The 22,725-nt window shown below is 43.5% G+C and overlaps 1 protein-coding gene and 1 long non-coding RNA gene across 6 annotated transcripts in view; one reads left to right on the top strand and one right to left on the bottom strand.

The window, feature by feature from the left end:
• Positions 1-14,905: 14,905 nt before the first annotated feature.
• LOC108504332 lies at positions 14,906-18,720 on the bottom strand. 2 transcript variants are annotated; one of them, XR_001877070.1, is made up of 4 exons: positions 18,460-18,720; positions 16,132-16,268; positions 15,338-15,407; positions 14,906-15,018 (listed from the first exon to the last, which is right to left on the bottom strand). It is a non-coding gene; the product is annotated as an uncharacterized LOC108504332 (long non-coding RNA). The 2 variants fall into 2 exon arrangements; XR_001877071.1 differs by lacking the exons at positions 14,906-15,018; positions 15,338-15,407 and adding an exon at positions 15,154-15,272.
• A 394-nt stretch (positions 18,721-19,114) lies between these two features.
• Positions 19,115-22,725, top strand: part of SCAF11 (SR-related CTD associated factor 11) — a 49,247-nt gene continuing 45,636 nt past the window's right edge. The window contains exon 1 of one of the 4 annotated variants that reach the window (XM_017829178.1): positions 19,115-19,221. Coding sequence is in view for 3 of the 4 variants with exons in the window: in XM_017829181.1 (XP_017684670.1) it covers positions 20,040-20,072 (33 nt within the window). In the remaining variant the exon portion in view is untranslated. Of the gene's footprint in view, positions 19,222-19,746; positions 20,073-20,594; positions 20,614-22,725 lie in introns of those variants that run through there. The other 3 variants (XM_017829181.1, XM_017829176.1, XM_017829177.1) reach the window with 3 other exon arrangements.

A 22,725-nucleotide genomic window follows, 5' to 3' on the forward strand; every position in this document is an offset into this window, starting at 1 on the left:
AACTGAGTCCTAGCTGTGTTGATGGTTTCAACACACAATCACTATCACTACAAAAGCAGATGTGTCATCCTCACACAGGATGCTGATTTCCTAGAGTAACATGTCGTCATTGGCTGTACCATTCACGACCAACCCCATCCGGAGAGCCAATGATATTCTCACCTGTACTCTGGGCCAAGGAATAGAGAATGGCCTGAAATCTTTTGTACAAGGCTGCCAGTGCCCAGTAAGATGCAGATTGTTCTCTAGGGAGTAAGTAATGTGTTTAGATACATGCATGTCACGTAATTATCTTCCTTCATCTAGTGCTCCAGCATGTCTTTGTCTGCTATAGATTACACCAGGGCAAATTCAGCTCTTACTGGCGCTCATGCTCTGGTCAGCTGTGAGGACGAAGCTTGTCTCTGTGGCTGACCAGAGTATGAGTAGAAATAGCATAGATGTACTAAAGCAGAAGATGTAGCCCATGTAGTCTGCAGACTGCATATAGGCAGCTAAAGCACTGAGCAAGTGCGGTGGCACTTCAACACATGAGCAAACACATCACCAACACCTTGACTTCTCTTGGGACAATCTCACTATCCTAAAAGAGAGCACAATGATAAATCAGTTCATTCAAGTAAGAACATTTCTATATTTACATTGCAACCTTCTATCAAGCACAAGATTGACCACTAGTTCCTGTTTACTGCAGAAATAACCTGTACTTCCTCTCAGGGCAAATAAGTACCATTCTGAGGGCTCAAAATAGTTGCCTAAAAGTGGAAAGCATTTTTTTTGGTATTTTTTTATTTTACTGGCATCTGGACAAACAGTCCAGATACCAATAAACAAAATAGGTCAAAACTAATAGCTAGAAAACAAGTCTTGCAACACACTCTTTACTTAGCTACCTACCTCTGCAGAAACAATATGGTTAGCACAGTTGAGACATGAAAACAACATCCACAAAGAGCAGGACTCATCAAAGCCAGCTCTGAGAGGTACTTTTCACAAGGGGACAGGCAAGAAGAGGGCATTTACACAGAAGAAGAACGTGCAGTATTTCCAACCCCACTCCTTTATAGGTGCTGCTGCATCAGTGGACCTCCCTAAGTGCTCCACCACATGCAGCTATGTCCTGATACACAGCTGGAAACACTTCTGCTACTTTGCTGGGAAAGCACCAACTTTGGGATGTCCTATGGCTCAAAGCAGACAAAGAGATTCCACATGTCCTTGTCATGGATCTCCCCAGCAAATTTTCCCTCCCAGGGACCTTACAGGAAATCTGGATGAGCCAAAGATGGAAAACCCACAGTCTAGTTACAATGGACCAGATTAGCTATATAGAACTCATATATGAATTTTTTAAGAATTAAGAGTTAATTTATGGCTCACAAGAATTTAGGGTGCCAAGTTTTATGAGCGAAGAGTTCTAGACACAAAGATCTTGGGTTGGTACAGAGCTTCTTTTCAAAGGTCACTAGCAGCCACTACTAAGTGGTAGTCACATCAGACTAATTTACTAATGAGATACACAGAGCTATTCCCAGGCATTACTTCCACAGACTTTCCAAGATTCACAGCCTGCAATGAAATGGTTGAGGTTCACTGTGATCAAAGGAATTAGCCTTAGATTTATATAACCTGCTGAAATGTCTTAGACTTCCACAATCTGAAGAACTGCCTTAATGGATTCTACTAAGATACTAAGTTGTACATGAACTGCTTTGGGGGGATGGGAGAGACAAAAGAAATGCTAGATGGGCTTCAAGCCTTTATATATTTTACTGTTGATAAAGGATTTATATTTTATTTGTACCAATCTTGGTAAGAAATGAAAATCATCTAAACCAACTCTATAAAAGACGTAGAGAGTCAACAAAACCCCAGGAAAATAAACAGCTCTACCAAGGAAAACATCGGCAGGAATGAAAACTACCACACTGGAGTTGTAGGAGCTCCAGGTCTTTTAGGACAACACTACTGCAAATCTCAACTGAGAATAAAAAAATTAAAGGGAAGTGCAAGTATGGTTGTAAAGCTCAGTGAGACCCTACCTAATGCACAAGGCCCAAGCTGTGAGGAAGTAGCCAACGTGGCTGGGGATGGCTACTGAGAATTGCACAACTACACACCAAAGTCTTCTCTGTTCTTGCGGCAACATTACTTTGCACACACACTCATATTTATAAGTGTGTCCTTAGCTATTGCTGCTTTTTTTAACTCATCTTCACAGTCAGCAGAGAAAAAACATCATTACTTATATGATTTGTCCTTGTGGGCTACACATGCAGACCCCAGTCCCTGATACAAATTTGTCATTCTCATCCAAGTCAGGAGGTAAATCAGCAGAGACACTAGCAGTTTAGCACTTCACCAGTAGGCTTTGCAGCAATACTGCATGCTATAGAAAATATATCTGCTCTCAGCTCTGACAAAACTAGGTCACCAAAAGTATTTGCTACTGCACCATTGTTTTATATCTAAACACACAGAAACTGAAGCGTTACTCCAGTGTGCAAGCTCCTGATGACCCATGGAACAAATCCACCTCACCCAACAAGTAAATGAAGCACAAACACAAACCTCACTGGGAATCATTTTTCAAATGGTTAGGCCTCATATGAGACAGGTACATGTTTTTCTTCAACAGCTGAAGAAAAAATAGACATACCACATCACTAATGTGTGCATGTCATTTAGCAGCCCATCTGACGTTGGTTGTGATGCCCATAACTTCTCTGCAAGACACTGTGTGCCTACTGCTTTTCTGTTTCAAGTCAGAAAACAGTGCTTTTAGAAGGACCATCTTCTCTGTCAGCTGCTTTACAGTCAAAAAAGTTTGGTATACTCCATAAAGGGATGCTCCAGCAAGATGCACCTCACCTGAGAAGCCCAGAAGGGGAGTAAGAGAAAAGGGTTACACACACATAACCTTGATGCTGATTGAAGTAAGGAAAGACTGACAGAGGGTCAGAAAGCTTTGTGTGGAAATACAGGTCCCTTGATGAGCCATGCTTTCTTTTTTAGTAATGTTTTGCTCTCTCATTTCAGCATTTTATGCTGCTGGTTCTCACAAGAGAGTCTCTAAGTGCCCCCAGTGCAGAGTCAGTCAAGATGGGGAAGTCTGTTCAATGTATTCTCTAGAGAGGCACAAAACACACTGCAAAGAAAGAAAGTGCCCACGAGAGACTCAACATATCCTCAGAGCTGGCCAGGCAGGAGATGTTGGCTAGAAGGCCTGTTTGACTGTCCTGCATTTGAGGGCCTCAAGCAGGACTGGACAAGAGAATAAGGCAGCTCAGTTTATTTATAATTCCCCTTTTAATGCTTCTGTGCTTTTCTGTCTGACTCAGTCTCTGCCTTGTGGTTGGAATTTCCATGTCAAAACACAAGCCATTTGAATAAATTTTAATAATACTAGTCATTATATTATTAATAATATTGTTACATTGTTATAACTGTGATAATTCAGAAAATGAAAATTGCTTGTATTCTTTAAATATTGATTCCCTTTGCCTTTTTATTGAAATTTATATTTTTCTTGACTTTTTATAAAGATCTCAAGCATTTTCAGGTGCCTCCCCTCTCCACTTTGCCCAGGAGGTGTAGCCACAGATGGATTTTCAGGAGGGCAGCTCAGACTCCTTCTCTACATACAGAGGCAATCCTCGCTCTCTGCTTGCCTGCTCTTAGAGGCTGGGCAGGAAGGGCAGAGACAGGTTCTTGACCTCCAGCCGAGTTCACAAACCATGCAAGAGCAAAAGTAACTCATCACAGGCTCACTGAACCAGGCAGGCTCACTGAGCCAGGCAGGCTCACTGAACTGTTCCCAAACTCATGGGGCTGGTGCTAGAACTGGTTATCCCGCCTGTCATTCTTTTCTTGTCATAACAAATCCATAGTTTTTCAGTCACTGCCTTTGTGCTTTCGAGGGACTGCCAGCAGCCTAGCTCCTGTAATGCTAAATGGAGCAAACCATAGGGCAACATGCTCACACCCATAACCACCTCCACTGCCCTTTTGCTGGTACTGAGCCACCTTCTCCCTGCAGAGCCAGTGACCCATTAAGGGTTCACGTTGCTGCACTGTAACCCAAGTGACATCAGTGATGCTCCTGTCTGGCACCTGTACTTATCTTGACATTATAATAGCAATAATACAAACCAGATCTCTGCAACTTTCACGGCTACTTTGTAATAACCCAGAACTAACACAAACATTACTCTAACATCATTCAAGCAAATCCACAGTAAATTTCAGACCAGTATGGAAAATATTTTAATAAATGAGAAGGTCTACATCAGTTTTCTTTCTGTTTTACAGAATAAACCTAGTTCAAAACATTTTAATTTTAGCACAGTTGATTGGTGATACTCAATGTGTTTCCTAGACCTAGCAAAAGTTAAAGTAATTTATATCTCCAGTCTCTCACAAAACCAGTCTCCAGTTTCTCACAAAACCAGGCATGTAGAAGGTAGCCAATATGGTTTTTCTGGTATATTGCAGCAAATGACAACACAAAATTGGCAAAAGGCAGAAGACCAGCAGAAGATCTGCAAACACCATGAAGGAGTTGATTCTCTACAATTGTCTTAGCTGTGCCTCCTGCAGTTTGTTATAACATCACTTGCACATGAAAGCAGATGGTTTGCTACATATCAATGTATTACACCTCTCTTTCACTGATTTTTTTTCAGCTCCACCTGTGCATTTTTATTCAAAAGGGGCCCACATGGTCCCTGTGAGATACTTTATAAATAATTGTATATTTACAGTAGCAATTGAAACCAGGGTCACATGCTTACCTTCAAGAAAGCAGCTGAAAGTAGCTGGGTACTATAGGATTTGGAATTATTTCCTCAGTACAGCATAGAGATATGCAATTAATAATTAAACAAAAATTGATTTCACATGGCCTTCCTGATTGCATTTGTTCTGCTACTGCTGCAAAACACAAGGTTCCTAATCAGAGCTGGTCGAAGAGAGATGGGGTCACATGTGCCCTGACAGCATTGCCTCCATCCATCATTTGCATGCTGGAGCAATGATCCCATGTCCCTGCTCTGTCAAGGGCTGGGTTCAGCTCTCAGTGAAGGATGGCCTAGGAAAGATGGTGCTGTCTCACTTGGAGACCCTCCTTTAATTTATCCTTGAAGTCTGCAGGGGCTGGTTTGAACACCTAGTTCAGCCCCTCCCCCAGAAGTTTTCCAGGTGCAGATTGTGGAGGACAGCCAATATCTACATAGCACCACTTCCCCAAACACTGAGAATTAAAGGCTCTTGTGAGTGATTGTTTTACTAATGCTTCTTCTGCTTGCCCTTCCCCTTCCTCCCTGTGTGCCTGTTGGCCATACCCTATTTCAATCTCAGTGAAGAGCAAATTTACTTTAAGAAGAAAACCAACTGTCTGAAGAAACAAGACCAAAGTCGCTCATATAACTTTGTGACCAAAGTGACTGAATTAGAGGCCAGCCTTGCTTCCCCCTTTTTCTTCCCCTCCCCGTAATATTTTTAGCACTGCCCTTGTTTTAGCGCGAAAAGAATGAAAGACAAACCTGTACCTCCCCAGTACCAAGGGAGGGTATGCAAGATCAGATGTCCCAGATACTTGGTCTCCCCACTGAGAATAAATTGCCAGAAGAGTTCAGCTCCTGCTTAGGTCAATAAATAAGAGAATATTTTGAAGTGCCTCACATTGATATTACTGGCCAGGATATGTCAGTGAGAGCACTATTCTGGAAAGTTCAATATCTCTTTGTAAATCCTGCCTACTCATTTGAGGGCATAACTGAGGACAATAGAATAAACATGGCCCCTGACTCACTAATCCCACACCTTCAGCCTGAGATCTGGGCTCCTCCAGTCATGGACAATCCTGTACTCCACTTCCTACCTCATTTACCACCCCCCTGGCACAGTGGGTTTGGGTTTGTGTGTCTAAGAATTAATAGAGGATAAAAATGAAGATAAAACTGATTCCATCTAGGTGGCAACATTATAATTCTCTTTACTTTCGATTTTCTCTCTCTTGCACTGCTGATGGGTAATGAGATTTGCTTTTCATCATTATCCTCTGGTTAAGAAGAGGGCCGCAAGCTGTGATTTACTAAGCTAGGAGGCAGGATTAGGTGGGTTATATAAGCAAGACAGCAAAATCAATCATGAGCAAAACCTAGACTCATTCTAGTGTTGTTGTCCTGCCCTCTTCCCTTCAGCTTGAGGAGAAAAATTGCAGAGATCTGTACAATGATTTGAGAAGTGGCTTTCAGGCACTGTCCCTTCTACTCCTTTCCATCTTGTCTGTTCATATCGCCAGATGCTGCCAGCAACTTTTGCTTCTGTTATCCTGCATGTCCATCAGTACCTCAATGTGTGCTCATGTGTTTCTCTCACGCAAGGATGAAAGAAAAGTAGTATAACATACACTTGCAGCCCCAGGTGATTAAGTCTGCTCCTTGTTCATTGGTCAGTAAATATGGACAGGGTAAGGTGATGGTTTGCCCACGAAGCACAGGGACAAGCACTGCCAGCCCTAAGATCCCCCAAGGATAGCCATTGGGATGGCCTGTGGTGGGAAGTGGAGCTGGTTGGATTTGCAGAGACATCTCCTTCAGAGACGTCAGGCCTCTGTGGTGCTTCAGCTGTTTGCCTTCAGAAAGCTAGAAGATGCATTGCCTGGAATTGCTGCCCTTTTTCCACTTCCTGAGGTGGTTACAGCATGGTCCTCTCACTGAGAGGGAGAGGAGGGCTGCCCGCCTGCATCCCCCACCACAGCTTACAGCTGTCCTGTCCATCCCTGTGCCCCAGGTAGTCACCCTGCACAAGCATCTGCAGGAGTGTGAGCTTCTGTGTGGAAAGCCACTCACCTGCTGTTATCTTCCCTACCTCTGGATGGAATCTTTCTGCCCTCTTTCTTTATTCTGAGAGTGAGAAAGAAGTTTTTCTTTCTAAGCTTGACAACCAGAGTGTTCACAGTAACAAAGTTAGGTATGGATTAATGTGCTTCCATTACCAGGACTAATGTCTGACTCCATGAAGTTATTTAGGTTTCTAATAATAAACACAAGCACCAGGCTTGCCCTTCATTTCCAAACAGAAATGCCTCTGAAGATCTAAATCTAAGTGGCCATATCAGCAAACCCATGAAACTAATTATGGACAGATGGCTATCAAATGCATAGACTAATCAGCTAAAAAATAGGGATTGCTTTTTGCTAATGGCTTTCATTAATAATTATTTTGCTGTTATTGGCGATAATAGTTCAGACTTTTTCACCCAATAGGATCCCTTTAAAAGTCCCAGTGTAATACTTCATACAAATACAGTGCATCAGTACTGTGCTTCTGCTCCAGATGGTAAAACCGACATAAACCCAAGAAATATAGTTTTTTGTCTAAACTAGTTCACTATGATAAAATGAGAGAGCAAAATACCTAAAAATACTGAAATTTTATAAGTGTTATTGTTTCATATAGTCTACACTGCTACTGGTTTAGCAATCCTACCTTTAAAGATACAGAACCATTTTTAAGTATACCGAACCAGATAGTACACTGATGCAAATAATAATTTCACTGATTTTGCCAAACCTCCTTTAACTTTTGTTAAGCGACAACCAGATCCAATACTATCTGAACTCTATTTATAGCTTTACTTCAGAACTTCACATTGTCCCTGACATAGTAAAATAACACCTTCCACGAAGGCAAGAAATTAATTGACTTAATATTCTAAACAAGCCATTGTCAAAATAAACGGAAGTCTCTTAACAATAGTGAGTCAAATGGATATGACCTCTGTGGGTTGGACTTTAATTATGCCCACTATGTTTAAGAAAGTACAGTATCATAATAATATTATTCATTGCATTCCAAGAGTTCCATCGAAGGTTTGACAATCCCAGGAAATGATGCACATCCTCACTTACAGTCCTGCTAAATTGCTAAATATGTCTGGTCATAAAAAGCCTGATCCTGTGAAATTTTGACATCGCCACTCAATAGGAACTAACAATATCTTTGTCTGTCCATTTCTCTAAGGGACAGTCATTGTGCTCAGTCACAGGTTGCCGCCTTTAGCTCTCTCTAAAAAGGGATAACTGAAATAAACCTCCAGCAAAACCCAGTAGCATCAGTGCTGTACAATGAAGTGTTTGTGAGGGGTGGAAGGAAGCGGGTGAATAAGTGGCTAGGCAGTGGGGAAAGCCAGGGATGGGAAATGTATATCCCATGAAAGCCAGGAGGGCTGATGGAGAGAGGGAGGTTGCAACGTGACATAAAAGCAGCATCTCTCTGGTTTCTACTCACCAGCTCGGTTATGAGTCAGAGCTCCCCAGCACCACATTGCCCTGTCACAGGGTGACAGGGTGCCACCTACTGCTCCTCCTGACCAGCTGGCGGGAAGTCCCATCGGGAGAGAGAAATTCTGCATCTCCTTCAAATGGTGTGGCTGATATGTAACATGACAATTAATTTTGAAATAACTTCATCGCAGTGAACAGAAAAGTTGTCTAAAAGGAGTTACTGCAGTAACTTTTTTTTCCCTTCTGGAGATGCAGGATGCCTCCGCTCAGTTACACCTCTCATTCACAGAAACGATTGCAGCCTTATTCTGAATCATAGGCTCTGTTTTAGAACCTGATGAAATACTTTTTTTTGGTGGAAATCAGCTTAATGATGTTCAAAACTGAACTTTTCCCCTAATCCTATGTTTCCATTTTAGCAGTTAGTTGTGTAGCCAGGGTCCTGTGCCTGCTGGCACTCAATTCTGCTGTTTAGTTTTGCTGAACAGCTTGCTAAATCTCTTCCCTGTTGACAAATGTTTTTTCTCTGTGTGTTTCCTCTCTATTTGAAGGCCTACGGATCACTTATGTCTGGAAGACAAGTAGGAAACCAGCCAGCAGTTTGGGAGGCGGCATCACTCTTCTCAAAGCCAGGAGAAGCATCTCCCGGGATGCTTACACCGCCCTCTCCTCAAACCTAGCTCCACCATGCGGCTAGTTGCGTTATTTGGCATCTTTCGCAGCTCCAGGCATAAAATAGCGCTTGGTGCCTGCTTTGCAGGAGCTGCTCCAGGAAGTTGTCTGGTGGGGCTTTCCAGCTACTCATCCTGATGCTCATTTGGGGAAGAGGCCCTATTCAAAGAGGATCTTGCATCGTTTCCCACAATTATCTAAGTAACTAAAGCTTGAGAAAATATGGACAACTGTAGCTAGCATATAGAGCTTTTGTTTCCAATTAAATTTTTTGAGAATTATTAGCCAGTTCAGAGTCAAATAAAAATCCACATTTTTCCTCTAAAAATTAGAAATTTGCTTTATTAAAATTAGTGTAGAAATCCCCACAAACTACTGCCCCAGGAAATGTTCCCAGGGGCCGAGGGGTGGGGGGACAGGTACGAGCTGGCTGACAGGAGTTGTCTCCTTGCCACATGCAAGCCCAGGGAACCAGCTTGCTCCAGAGCATCCCCAGAAACAGCCCCTCCAGGGAGCAAGATGTGTGGCTTTGAGGAGTGGCACAAGACAGCTGTCCATCTCTCCCACCACAAAAAAATCCCAGCATTCAGAAGCCAGCAACTGCCATCTGATAAATTCACCTCACCCTTAAAATGGTTCCCTATTCATTCCTGAAGTCCTTTTGGAAGGGTGGTCAGCAAGTAGGGAGAGCAGAATAATTGCTCTCATGGGCAGCAGTGCCCTCCAGACCACCACAGCACCAGTCTCCCACATAAGCTAGTACATGGACGCTGTGATAGGAAAGATGGCATCAGGGAAATACAAGGAAATCACAGGGCTAGAGAGCATTCAACATATCCAGCTTATTCTGGAGGGCTGGCTAAACACCTCTCTCTGCTGGAGAGGTGCAGTCTCAGTGCTGGATGTCATTTTTGTTAAGGTACAAAATTTTATTTGAAGTCTCTTTACCACTTGTATTATAGACTTTAAAGCCGCTGAAAAGAATTTGGTAGGCAAAAATAAATACTCTTACACTATGTGCTTAGAATGTTAGTGGGCACTGTACCCTAATACTTGAAACACTAGCATTGCCACAGATTAGGTATAAGATTCAGTCACAATTTTAATGTCAAAATGAATAGGTCACTACTGACTCCCCTTAACAGCTCAGTGTTATTATTAGCTACAAAATATATAATGTGCTCTCTCAGAAGAAATGTGGCTGTTTCATTAAAACTTTATAACATTTCCTTTTCACTAACCTGGGAAGATAGCATTAATAGGATCTACTTAGTTCTTTCATAAATTTGGAAATTCACAGAACAGCTCATCTAATTTCATACCATTTTCTTTTTCTTTTTTTCCCCATACTTGCTCAAAAGCAGCTTGGCAGAAAAGGCCCTGGAGGTCCTAGTGAGGACACAGTTGAACATGAACCAGCAAGGTGCCCTTGCTGAAAAGAAGGTATACCCTGGGCTGCATTAGGCAAAGTATTGCCAGCAGGCTGAAGGAGGTGATCCTTCACCTCAGCTTAGCCCTGGAGTGCTGTATCCAGATCTGAGCTCCCCACTACAAGAGCAATACAGAGCTACTTGAGAGACTCTAGCAAAGGACTGCATAGATGATGAAGGGATTGGAGTACCTCACATATGAGGCAAGGCCAAGAGACTGGGACTGTCCAGCCTCCAGGAGAAGAGGAGGGTCAGTGTGTACAAACTCCTAAAGGGAGGGTGTAGAGAAGACAGAGTTAGGCTCTTTTCAGTGGTGCCCAGAGACAGGACCCACAACAATGTACAAAACCTGAAACACAGGTGGTTCCCTCTGAATATCAGGAAACACTTTTTCACTGTGAGAGGTGACTAAGCACCAGCACAGGTTGCCCAGGGAGGCTGTGGTCTCCATCTTTGGAAATATTCAAAAGCCATCTAGACATGGTCCTGGGCAACCCACTTTAAATGGCCCTGCCTGAGTAAGGTGATATTGGACGAGATGACCTTCAGAGGTCCCTCCCAATCACAACTGTTCTGTGATTCTGTGAGTTCTCTGTGATACACAAATGGATACATGACCATCCTGTACAGGTATATCACAAGGATATATCCAGTGTAAAAAGCACACACAGATCATGAAGGACAACTAAGGAGTTGTTATAGATGAGGGCAGTTACCTGCAGGTACTCCACCTAAACAGGTCTATGGTAACATCAAGGTGTTGGGGGAAGAAGGTAATTAAGATGCTGCTGCTTTCTTCAACAGCTGGCTAACTGATTTCTGACATTGCATGATAGTTTCAACCCAGTCTGTCTTTTTAGCTCTGGGTCCATTGAAGACATGATGGATTTTCCTTTCAGACACTACTCCAGAATTTGTCTTTCACCTCTCTGTCCTGTGAGCCTTGCTTGGGTGACGTGTTCACACCATGGCACTCTCGCTGGTCTGCCATGTAGAGCTGAGAGCATCAGTGACAGAGATCTTACAGCATGCAGGATGCCCCACAGCTTGGGAGCCCTGAGACTGCAGCAGAGGGCATATCAGAAGCTGCTCAACTCACTGAATTATCATCGGGAAGGTTAATTCCCTAATTTTTGGTATATTTACAGGTATGAAGGTGCTTAGAGTTTTGATTAGATTTTTCTTTCAGCATTTTAAATTCAAAGGACTAACGAACTTCAGGTGAAAAAGTCTCACTGAAAAAAATCCTAGTTTAAGTGCTAAAATTAATTTTGAATGTAACCATGGAAGAAAAAATAAACCAAAACACCCTAGAAAAAACCCAAGGCATCTGATGATGGACCTAGGAAATAATTACATTTCTGCTTAATTTTATGACCTGTGGGTAATCTCAGCAATTCAACAAAACTCTTTTCAGTGCATAAAGCCAACACCTCTTCTAGTGCAGCCTCGATGGTGGCTGCATGAGCATGAGCACCGTAACATTAACAACTTCTCCACCTAGCTGCCTGCTTCCATAACGTCAACCTGAGCAGCTGTAGACAAGCAGAAGTGCTACTTTGGGGGAAATGTCAGAAATAATTTACTTCAACACACTTTTGAAAATACTGTTCTCAGGGTATATTAAGTGGGGTGTAGTACTTTTAGTAGAGTGGATGCTTAGTTCTTGTTTTCGGTATAAAGATTGTTTAGTATGCACTAAAAATACTCCAGCAGTATTGTATATGATTAAGGGTTTTTTTTTAGTGGTGCCCTTATTAGCGAGTCCACTATGAACAATGTGTTTATTAGATAGCGAACAGCACTTCAGTTTGTACAGGACCATTTGCTAGCAACTCACGGGTGACTCTACTGGGTGATCAACTGGGGATTACTGCCTTGGGATTGTAATAACATAGGCCAGTTTGGGTGCAGTAAATCACTAATGTCCAAATTATGCTATCAACATAAAGTATTTGATAATAATACAAAGCTAAATGGCTGTTTGGAAAAGATGATGGTGGTGGTGTTGGCAGCAGATGTAATTCATGTGAGCTATACAGCAAATAATCTGAAGCCTGAAATGATTTCTTTAAAAGTTATGGCCAAGTTTTGTTCTTATTTTAGTCACTTGGATTATTGCCTGTTGTGCTTAGGACTTGACATTTGCTGAATGCATTTAAAGAATGCATTTAAAGAAACATGCACAACTTTAAAAGCAGTTAATAGAAGAAATGGTCTGAAAGCGCCCCTGAGAGCTGCTGCCTCAGAGCAGCTCCTCTTTCCACCTGTGTGACACTGAACTGCATTTCTGGGTTTTGCCTTCTCTGAGGAAGAGTTATGCAACCAACACAGAGGATCAACAAACTGATATGGTAGACTCAGACTTACTGAAAACATGACATGAACTAAACAAAATCTAAACAATCCAGTAGAATCATCTTTTCTCATCACCACCTCACCAAAACATTACCAAAAGTGAACATGGATTGTCTCTTGCCCTCTCTGGGTATTCCCAGACAAGTTTGATTGACTCATGTGGAGCATTCAGAGGGTATTACCATCTCTAGTTATCTGCTTTTCCATTTTGGTCATGATTACCACCTCACAACAGAGAGCAGAAACAATGCTTCAAACTGCATGGCAAATTATTGTAAAGAACCATCACTTTGGGATTTATTTGTATTTTGTGTGGTTGGGGTTTTTTTCCTGAAATGGAAACCTCTGGGAGAGGAACAGCTTAGACAGGAGGGGAAGGTAATATCTCTTGGTATGAACAGACAGACATTTTCTGGAGACACTGTTTTGAATCCTGTTCTTTAACTTCTCTTGGATCACAACTTGATGGCATGGTAAGCTGGATTTCAGAGACTCCTGTTCCTCCTAAATAAGAAAAAAGATAGGGAAGGAGCATATTTTTCTAAGTTTGTTGATGTACGAGGGTGCTGGTATGCAATAAAAACAGTACCTCCATCTATAGAGTCCAGCTGTATGGTAGAAATTAGGAGGTAACACAAATAACAAAATACCAATCAATGCTCCTACGGACAGGCCTCAGAAAGGTTTGTCTTCCCAAGTAACCGTTATGTGTGATGGGGCCCCGCTCTCCTGGAGATGGCTGCACACCTGCCTGCCCACGGGAAGCAGCGAAATCATTCCTTGCTTGTGGGCATGGCTTCTGCTTTCCCCATTAGATTGTCTGTAACTTAACCCAAGAGTTTTCTGGCTATTACCTTTCCAGTTCTCTCCCCAGTCCTGCTGGTGGGACAGTGAGCAAGCGGCTGCGTGGGGCTTGGTTCCCAGCTGGGGCTAAACCATGACACCATTTAACTCCATTCCCTCTTATCCTCCTCTCGCTCTGTCACACACACAGTCTCACAGCAAAACCTTTCCATCCAATGAGATCAAACCCATGTGTGCCTTTAACTTGAGTTTAACTTTGCTTGTACTTAGCCATCTCGTATAGTTCTTCTAAGATGAAGGGCAGTGGTTGCACCCAACACTTTTAACAGTATTTATCACAACCTGTCACAGCAAGTTTGAGTGAAACCAGTAAGCCTGTTCAGGGTGATGAAAAGAACCATTACATAATATGGTTCATCTTAAGTTCAATGGGCTAAATTGGTTAGACAAGTCACCATCCCACAAATTAGAAGACAATTTGGAATGAGAAAAGAACGTTGGCTATTTTTGCTTAGAAGTGTACTGTTGGGGTTTTGTGAGAAACTGCGAGGTATGCACATACAATATGCTGGTGTTAAAAGCTCCAAGGATTTTTTGTCTTAAGCCTGTGAATAAATGTGGTTGGTCACAGCATAGCGCTAGGATATTTGCAAAATGCTCACAGGAACTCTTGGAATAATTAAAGAATGGTGTCTCCATGACAAGATAACACCCATCCCATTTCTTGCCAAGGAAACAATATGGTTATATTTTATGAATTATGGCTAATTATCTCACATCCTGCTTTTTCTTCTTCAAGATATTCCATATTGCTGTTAATAACATCTTTCATTTCTACAGTGGGGAGTATTCCAGAGGATTCCACTCAATCTCCATGGAGCACAAAGTGTGACCACAACCTGGCATAGCAAGAGAAAAATTCCAGCCAAGACCATTACAAGATTCCTCTAATCCTATACCAAAGGGTTGCTACTATCCACAAAGAAGTGAGAGAGTCTGATTTCCTAGGGTTTTGTCCAAGATCTTCATCTTCAGAGCCAGAACACAACTTAGTTGAAAAGGAAGCTCTCAGACACTGATGCATGGTTCCTGGACAGTGAAATACTGTGACTCTGAAATGTGTACTGTCAAATTTTTTCTGATCTGATCCCACCCATCTTTCGAAACTCAGTTTTGCCAAAGTTTAAGCCAAGAGAGGGGGGTTGTATTTACTTTACTAAATGGTAGACATAGTCAGTTCAAACATGAATAGTAGAACGAGTAGCAACTGAGTAATTTCTTTGAATGAGTTAGAAATCAAAAAAACCCAGTTAAACAACCAAAGATCCAAAGCAGAGGTTTAATAACTTTGTTTCCAACATGGCTTCTAGAATTTGTGATTCTTGGGGCTGTGCTGTGCAGGGCCAGGAGTTGGGCTTTGATGATCCTTGTGGTGCCTTCCAATTCAGAATATTCTGTGGATCCTGCGATGTATTAAAACAAATATAAGAAAAAAGAAAGAAGAAGAAAAAAAGAAAACAGAACAGTTACCTATAGTCTGACTGACTATACTCTCAAAAAAGATTTTTTTTTATGTATTAGACCAACCTTTTGCATTTACTTTGGCTAAAAAGCAGAAGTCTTGAATTCTTCACTAGTGTGAGTTAACTCATCCCACTTTTATTTATAGAATATCATATTGTATTTCCAAACAATGAAACTTGCAAGCAAAGACATACTGCATGTAAATAAAAAAACAGGCTTTCAATCAAACAATTTTTAAAACAAGGAAAAAAAGAGAACCTCTAACATTGAAATGATGTTCTCAGTGCAGCCAAGTATCCAAGGAATCTTGAAATAGAAAACGCAGAACCTATTTGGATAGACATATACACAGTAGAATTTCAAAATTTTAGAATTCCCTAAAAAGCAATGAGAATGCCAGTACCAAATACAGAGACTTCATTATTGAAACAATGAGCCAACCCTCCTAGTTTATTTTCAGTTAATTTAATTTTTTTTGCATAATATATAAACACATGACAAAACTGAATTGCAAATCAAAGCAATAATAAAAATTCATTAGTGGAAAAAGGGAGAGAGAGATCTCCAAAAAAATCTCTGTGAAAAACTAATCAAGCTAACAATTTCTAATTGCTTCAAAGTTAAGAAGAAGATAATGTCCAACACTAATTTTTCAAGAAATGATGCCCAAGCAGTCTCATTTCCTTTTATAGCAAAGTAACAGGCCCCTTGGATAGGATGGACAAAGCACTTACCATATATTTGATTTTAGTAATGTTGTTTAACCTCAGATAAAGATTGAGAAGGAATTGAAAAAGCTAAAGCAAATAAAAATCTGTTGCAAAGAGACAGGGGACAGTTTGATCCCAGAGCTTACGGTGGACAGAGATAAATATATGGGCTTCTGATGCAGCAGGAAGGATCACAGTTACGGATCAGAACAGCTTTCCAAAAGTATAAATTTTAAACTAGAGAAATAGACTGCTTGAGGAAGAAGGCTTTGGAAGAGAGAGTTCACCATCAGAGATCTTGAAGAACGGATTGAATGAAGGAACAACATATGCATGACTGACCCTGCATGGGGCAGAGAGGGCGAATGAGCTCTGAATAACCCTCAGAGTTTCCACTTCAGACGTTTTTTATGTCATTTGAATATATTTACACTCTTCAAAAGCTCCATAGATGAATTGTTCATTATTTAAATGAGCATCTGAAATCAGAGAGCAAAAGTTTTATATCATCAACAGTTCTTTTGTTCCCTGGGCATAGCATATTTTGGTGGCTTTAACTGATCACTCCCAACAGTGTTACAATAGGAAGAACAACCCACTGTGCTAAAATTTTCTCACCATATCTCTTCCAGACTCCAGAAATACCACTTCAGGGTCATTCAGGCTTATTACATTAAAAAACCCTTATAATAAATAGTCACTTACCTGTGCCTTTGTTGCAATGTTGTGTAGATGGTAAATTGTGTAGGATGGCACAGAATATTTCCAAGTTAAGAATTTAAATTCACAGCACAAATACACAGCTATCTCCATCTTCCCCTCTGTGATCTATGCCAACCCTCATTTCTCCACTCATGGATAACTACCATTTTGTCCCTCAGGAGTCCCACTCTTGACTCATCCCTGCTTTCATCAAGCATCACCTCACCTCATTTGCTGTACCATATTGTGATCCAAATCTCTCAATCAGTTCTACCATCATCGCTCTCTCTCCCTCACCCAAATACCACTCATTTCTAGTATCACAGTCCCTGTTGCTCCCCTCTCCAAATGAGCATGCCCTCATTCACACTATTCTCCCCGTGTGTGTTCCAGTTTTCCTCTGGCACATCTAGCTTCTATCTGTACTCACAGCTGCACTGTGAATATGGCTCTGCTTCTGCTTCCTCACCATGCTGCTCTACCAAGAGAAACATCAGTCAGTCTATTCAAAGCACAGCACTCAGAGTCACTTGTTTTATTACAGGACTTTGTTTAATCTCAATTTTCAAAACACCTAATTGCTTTCTTTATATTATCCAATTGAAGATTTGGGGAGTTCATTAACCTTAATCACTTTAAAGTCAGACTCATCTTAAACATTTCATCTCCATTCCTAAGTGTGTGCTTTCCAAATGTCCTAGTTAGAACATCTGGGATCAGGTCATCACTGTGTGGGTGTAACCCAAACTGTGTATTCTATACCCTTCCATGCGATTTCCCAGAAACTGTTATCAACAGACCATTTACAGCAACTGCCCAGAGCACGCCTGACCCCTCAGGCTATAAGCTGGGTGTTAAGAGGCCTGTGAGATAGGAGGGTGCTCCTGTCCTCACACCTATTGTGGAACTCCCCGCCCTGAGGGAGGTACTGGGTATTCCTGCCTGAACCTGAGGATATATATAATCTTGGAGTCTTGGGACTTCTGGTACCACTCCTGGGATCCAGAGAAGGACTGGAAATTGGACTGGACTGTGACCACCACTCTCAACCAGACTGAGACCACCACTCCCAACCGGACTGCAATCACCACCCTTGACTGGACTGCAAACAGCACTCTCACCAATAGGTTTTCCCTCTCCTTTTACTTTTGGACTCAGGGGGACCACGTGGGGCTCAGCATAGGGAGGGGGGCCCAACGAACACCACTCTGTTCATGCCCCAGGGTGCTGGGTTATACAGCTGGATTTTGTGGGTTAAAACCAATTGTTTGTCTGTGTAATTGTATTTATTGTACTATTTTTATTAAATTGTTATTCTGGTTTATAATCTCTTTTGAATTGGGTTCATTTCCCCTGCCAGTTTACCTTTAAATCAGCACACCAAACTATGTCTGTAGTCTTATTTCTTATTACATTTCTCTACAGCCTGCCAATGGACACAGTCTTTTCATTCCTTCCTGTGATTCTTACATTCTGTCCCCACAGCCTGCTCGCACTTTAGTTCTTCTGAGTTGATCTTAAATTAATACTCTGTCAGCGATCATGGCAACTAATAAGGTCTCATAATTGTTGAGAGGCTAACGCTGACACATATTTGACTCTACTCAGGCTGTGACAGCTTCATTCTGAACACAAGGAGACACTCAACCAATCCTGCGTATGTGGGGTCGCTGCTTCCCCTTCCCTGTCGTTTGTTGCTATGGCAGGTGTGTTGCCCTGGGGGTTCAGCTGAGGGTTGGGCTCTCCCCAACTCTGCTCTGAGCCAGTGCGGAGGAGCCCCCAGCAGACACAGTCTGGTGGGGCTGTGATGCAGTGCCAAAAACAGGCCAGCAGCGGCTTCTGCACCGAACTGCTTTCCCGTCTGCCATAGGCAGGACCTACGACAACACGGCAAACAGCTTTGACAATAACGGGTTATGCGAACGTATAAAAGAACGTATAAGAGAACGTATAAGAACTAAACCGCACTGTTTCCGTGAGCCCCACGAGCCGCGGCCGGCACCGACCCCGCGCCCTCTGGGTCAGCCTCTTGCAGCAGCAGTGCTTCCTCCCCCTGCGGGGCCGGGCCCACGCGGCCCCGTCACACACCCCTGTGGTCACAGGGCTTCCTCCAGTGCGCATTTCGTCCAATTTTATTAAAATAATAATAATAATAATAATAATGCTAAAATAAATAAATAATATTAAAAGGGTTGGCACTCGAGCTGCCCCTTGTCGCGATCAGATGACGTCACAGACAGAGCCCGCATCCTTCGGCCGCGCCCCTCTGCCACCAGAGGGCGCCACCGCCCGCAGCACGCGGCCCCGCCCCGCCCCCGCCTTCGCCTGTCCCCTCCCATTGGCTCCTGGCCGCGGGGCGGGGCCTGAAGGTCACGTGCCCTCCCTGTGCCCGCCCCCGCCTCCTCCTTCGCGGGCGGTGCTGGAGGACCTATCCCACAATGCTCGCGGGGATGGGGCGGGCCGGAGGTGTCTCTGTGGCTGCCCCGCCCGCCCGTGCCCTGGTGGTGCAGCGCCCCCGCGCGAGCCCCGCCGGCGCTGCCGCCCCGCCACCGCGCGCACATGTGGCGGCGCGGCGCGCGCTGAGCGCGCGGGGCCCCCAGAGCTGCGGGAGCCCTGAGGGGGCGCGGGGACCGGGACCGGGACACGGACCGGGACACGGACCGGGACACGGACCGGGACTCGCCGGTCCGTGCGGGGCAGCGGCCGCGCCAGGGGACGACGCAGCGCCAGGTGAGCACCGGCGGTCGGGGCCAGCCGGCTCCCTCGGGAGTTTCCGCGCGGTGAAGGGAGGCACTCAGAGCCGCGGGCCGGGGCCGGGCGCCGGCAGGAGGGGAGAGAAGGGGAGGGCAGGGAAGGCGCGGGCACCGCCGTCCCGCTTCGGCCCGGCCTTGGCCCGCGCAGAGCCCGCCGGACCGGGGCGCTCCCGCCGCTCCGCCGAGCTGGGCGGAGTTTGCTGCCGGCTCCGGCCGCGGATGCCCCCCTTTCCTTCCCTCCCCTCCCCGCCTCTGCTCTCCGCTCCTCTCGCCGCCCGCGTCGTGGCGCCGGCCGGGAGGGAGCCCGGCCCGGCCCGGTGCCCCCGCTCGGCCCCTACGGGTCCGCGTCCAGCTCCCGGGGCTAGAGGGGAACAAAGCGGGGCGGCAGCGGCGATCCGGGGCCCTCCGCGCCCACAGCTTTTGTGGAGCCGCCCCGGGAGCGGCGGCAACCCTGGAGCCCTGCCCGGGGACCCTGCGCGGCGCTGAACAAAGATACGGCCCGGCGAGGCACCGCCGTCCCGCCGCTCCCGGACCGGCCTCCTGGAGCCGTAAACGTCGGGAGCGTTTGCTGGACGAGCGGCTTCTGAAGTGTCCGGAGTTACCGGGGGCCTTGGAGTTGTGCAGGAAGTTGCACGAAGAGGCTCAGCTCAAAGCCCAGCTCTGCTTTTGTGCTGTTGTGGGATCGCGAGTGACTTAAACATCAGCAAAGTTGCGCAGAGTAGCGCTGGAGCCCGGAAGCAATGCAGTTACCGAGCCAATGACATACTCTCCAGTACTACTTCTGTTTTATAGTACATGGTGTCCTATTTTCTTTTTTTTTTCCCTTTGGTGAGTATTAAGGAATATTATTAGCCTGAGCCCTAAATGTAACTCATCTTTGACAATCCATCTCCACGTTTATAACGTTTTCCTCCACGTTTTCCTCTTACAATGTTTTCATCCTAGACTACTAATTAATTTTAAATTCTTAGGAAGAATGAAATAATAGAAAGGCCAGGTAGTTACCGTGTGTTTAGTTTCAGTAGCTAGGTGCTGTTGGCAGAGTCATTATTTAGAATGTCAAGAGATGGTTAAGGCTGTGCCCATCGAAGTAGTAATTATATAATGGATAGAATGCTCCCGCTTCTTGAACGGCTATTTTAAGATTGTAATTTTGTAGTTTTGGTAACCTTAAAAGGGAAATCTAGCTAACTTAGTGTCTGATGTTAAGTTTGTAGGTCACTGATGTATTATGTACTTTTGATTTTCTTTTCAGTGGATCATAGTTTTCAGTGTAATCTAACTTAGTTTTACTGTGTAGGTATTCAGACTCTTACATGTGGGAGAGTCATTTTGTCAGGATTTCGTTTGATCTTCGCAGAAATAAATGGTAGGTTTCTTAAATGAAATGACATGGTGACAAAAATTTGCTATTATTTGGTTGATTATATGTGGTAATCCATGTCTCTTGTTTTTTAACTGGAAAAGCTGTATTTAGAGATTGACAGTATTAAAAGAACATGGATAGCATCCTCTTCAGAGGCATGGAAATGACTTGGAAGTGATCCCAAGTACTTTTTCAAATGTTTCCTTTAGCATTTCTAGGAATACAGATCTCTTGAAGCTTTCCTTTTAGTAGTTTTGCATTTGCTGATGTGTCAACTTCCAGAGTGACAAATGACACAAATAAGAGATATATCCATTTTCTTTCATGTTTCACTTACCTAAAGTCTGCTCGTGAATGAGCAGAACGAACAACAGCTCTGTGGCCTGGGCGAGTGGCACTAAGAGGAAATCTCTCTCTTCCAAATGATCATGAAAGAGAATGTTTTTCAGTGCTTTAATAGCAGTAAGCCTGGGTTCACTGGTTTGCCTCGTATTCGGATCATCTTTATGATTGGGAACACATTTCCAGGTATACAGTGAGTGTTTTGACCCTGAATTTATGGTTCTCCAACACAGTATGTTAAGGTTTGACCCCACAGGCAGATGTAAGTTTATCATGTTCTCTGGTTAGTCAGCTATTGCTTTCGAAACATCCAGAGGATAGAGTTTTTGTGCTCTCAGCTGGCTGTAGTTTGGTGCAGTTATTGCATGATTTCTAGCCCCTGGTTTTATACAACTTGTAGATTGTTCTGCTCCTCATACATGATGGTTCTTCTCGGGTTACAAACATCTGTTGGTTTTTGGTTTTGTCTCCTGTTACAGGGATTCTTTGCAGAATCTTCTCAGTTTTCCACTGTCTTGAGTACTAAAAAACCTGTGCCAAAGCTTTATATTAATTAAGTTTGCTCTATATGGTAATTAGAGGGTGATTTTTATTTCAATTAATGATGTATTTAAACATATATGATATTAATGGGGGTGAAAAAAAGCACTGCTGATAAGAGTTTGCCATACCTACACCAAAATTCTTGAAGCCTGGCCTTTTGTCAATACACTGTTCAGTGTTCAGAGTTTTTTTGCCAGCAATCTAAGGTGAGGTAGAAAAAATGTCCTTCCAGTTAATAATTACAAAAACATGCAGAGCAGTTCCTGATGATGGCTAAACTTATTGTTCAGTGTCAAGCATCGTTATCAGTTCGTCTGAATGAATTCTGAAATAGTTACAGTTGATCTGCTAAACCCTTTAAGGCTGAGTAGATTTTATAAATCTCAGCATTTCCCAATCTTTTTGCCTATTTTTTTTTTACGTGTCGGAGGTGCAGTGTGAAGCATCTTCTCTAGTCATCATCTCTAATGTGAATATGCTTTGGAGCACTTCAAAACAAGGGCTAGTTCATGGCTTTTCATGGCTTTTCAGCAGTGTAGGCACATTTTGTTTCATCTGTATATACTAATCCACTTGCCCTGAAGGGCAGTGAGCAGAGAGGATATGAGTGGAGTGACATCATATCTGCCCTACTTGTTTGATGTCTTTTCACCCAACAGTTGAGGATAGGGTCACAAGCCAAAAGCTGTAAACATCTGAGTTTTGGTTTTGAGAATTGCTTAGTTTTGATACGCTGAACTAGTTGAGAAGGATGATTCTCTTGTGTAGGAAGTTAGCTGCAGTTGTGAAATAACAAAGGGAGGGCTGTAGATGCCGGAAGGTGGAAGATGGATGGTGAATGTACATCTGCCTTTCCGTTCCCTAAAGCTGCAGCTCTGCTGTCTTGAACAGGTGTTCATCACCTCTACATCTGGGTCTGGTGGAGCACCAAAGGATGGTGACTGCCTTGGAAGGGCTCTCAGAGGTTGAATGTGCATAATCTGTACTTAAGTGGCACACACCAGATGCATTAAGTAGTTTTTCTCTGTTGGGAGCTTTTACCAAAAAAAAAAAACCCAAACCAAAACAAAAAAAAATGGAAGTTGCCTCTTCTTGAAAGCTTCAACTTTCCTTCATCTTATTTTTGTGGCACATCAACTTTCCTGAAGGCTTTTAGTTGGAGAAACAAATTCAGTTTAGCTAAATCTGGAAGTTATCACTTTCTTAGGTAAGAAATTAGGAAATCGTTAA

The sequence above is a fragment of the Lepidothrix coronata genome, unplaced genomic scaffold (assembly GCF_001604755.1).
Source record: "Lepidothrix coronata isolate B3197 unplaced genomic scaffold, Lepidothrix_coronata-1.0 Scaffold159, whole genome shotgun sequence".
Taxonomy (NCBI): domain Eukaryota; kingdom Metazoa; phylum Chordata; class Aves; order Passeriformes; family Pipridae; genus Lepidothrix; species Lepidothrix coronata.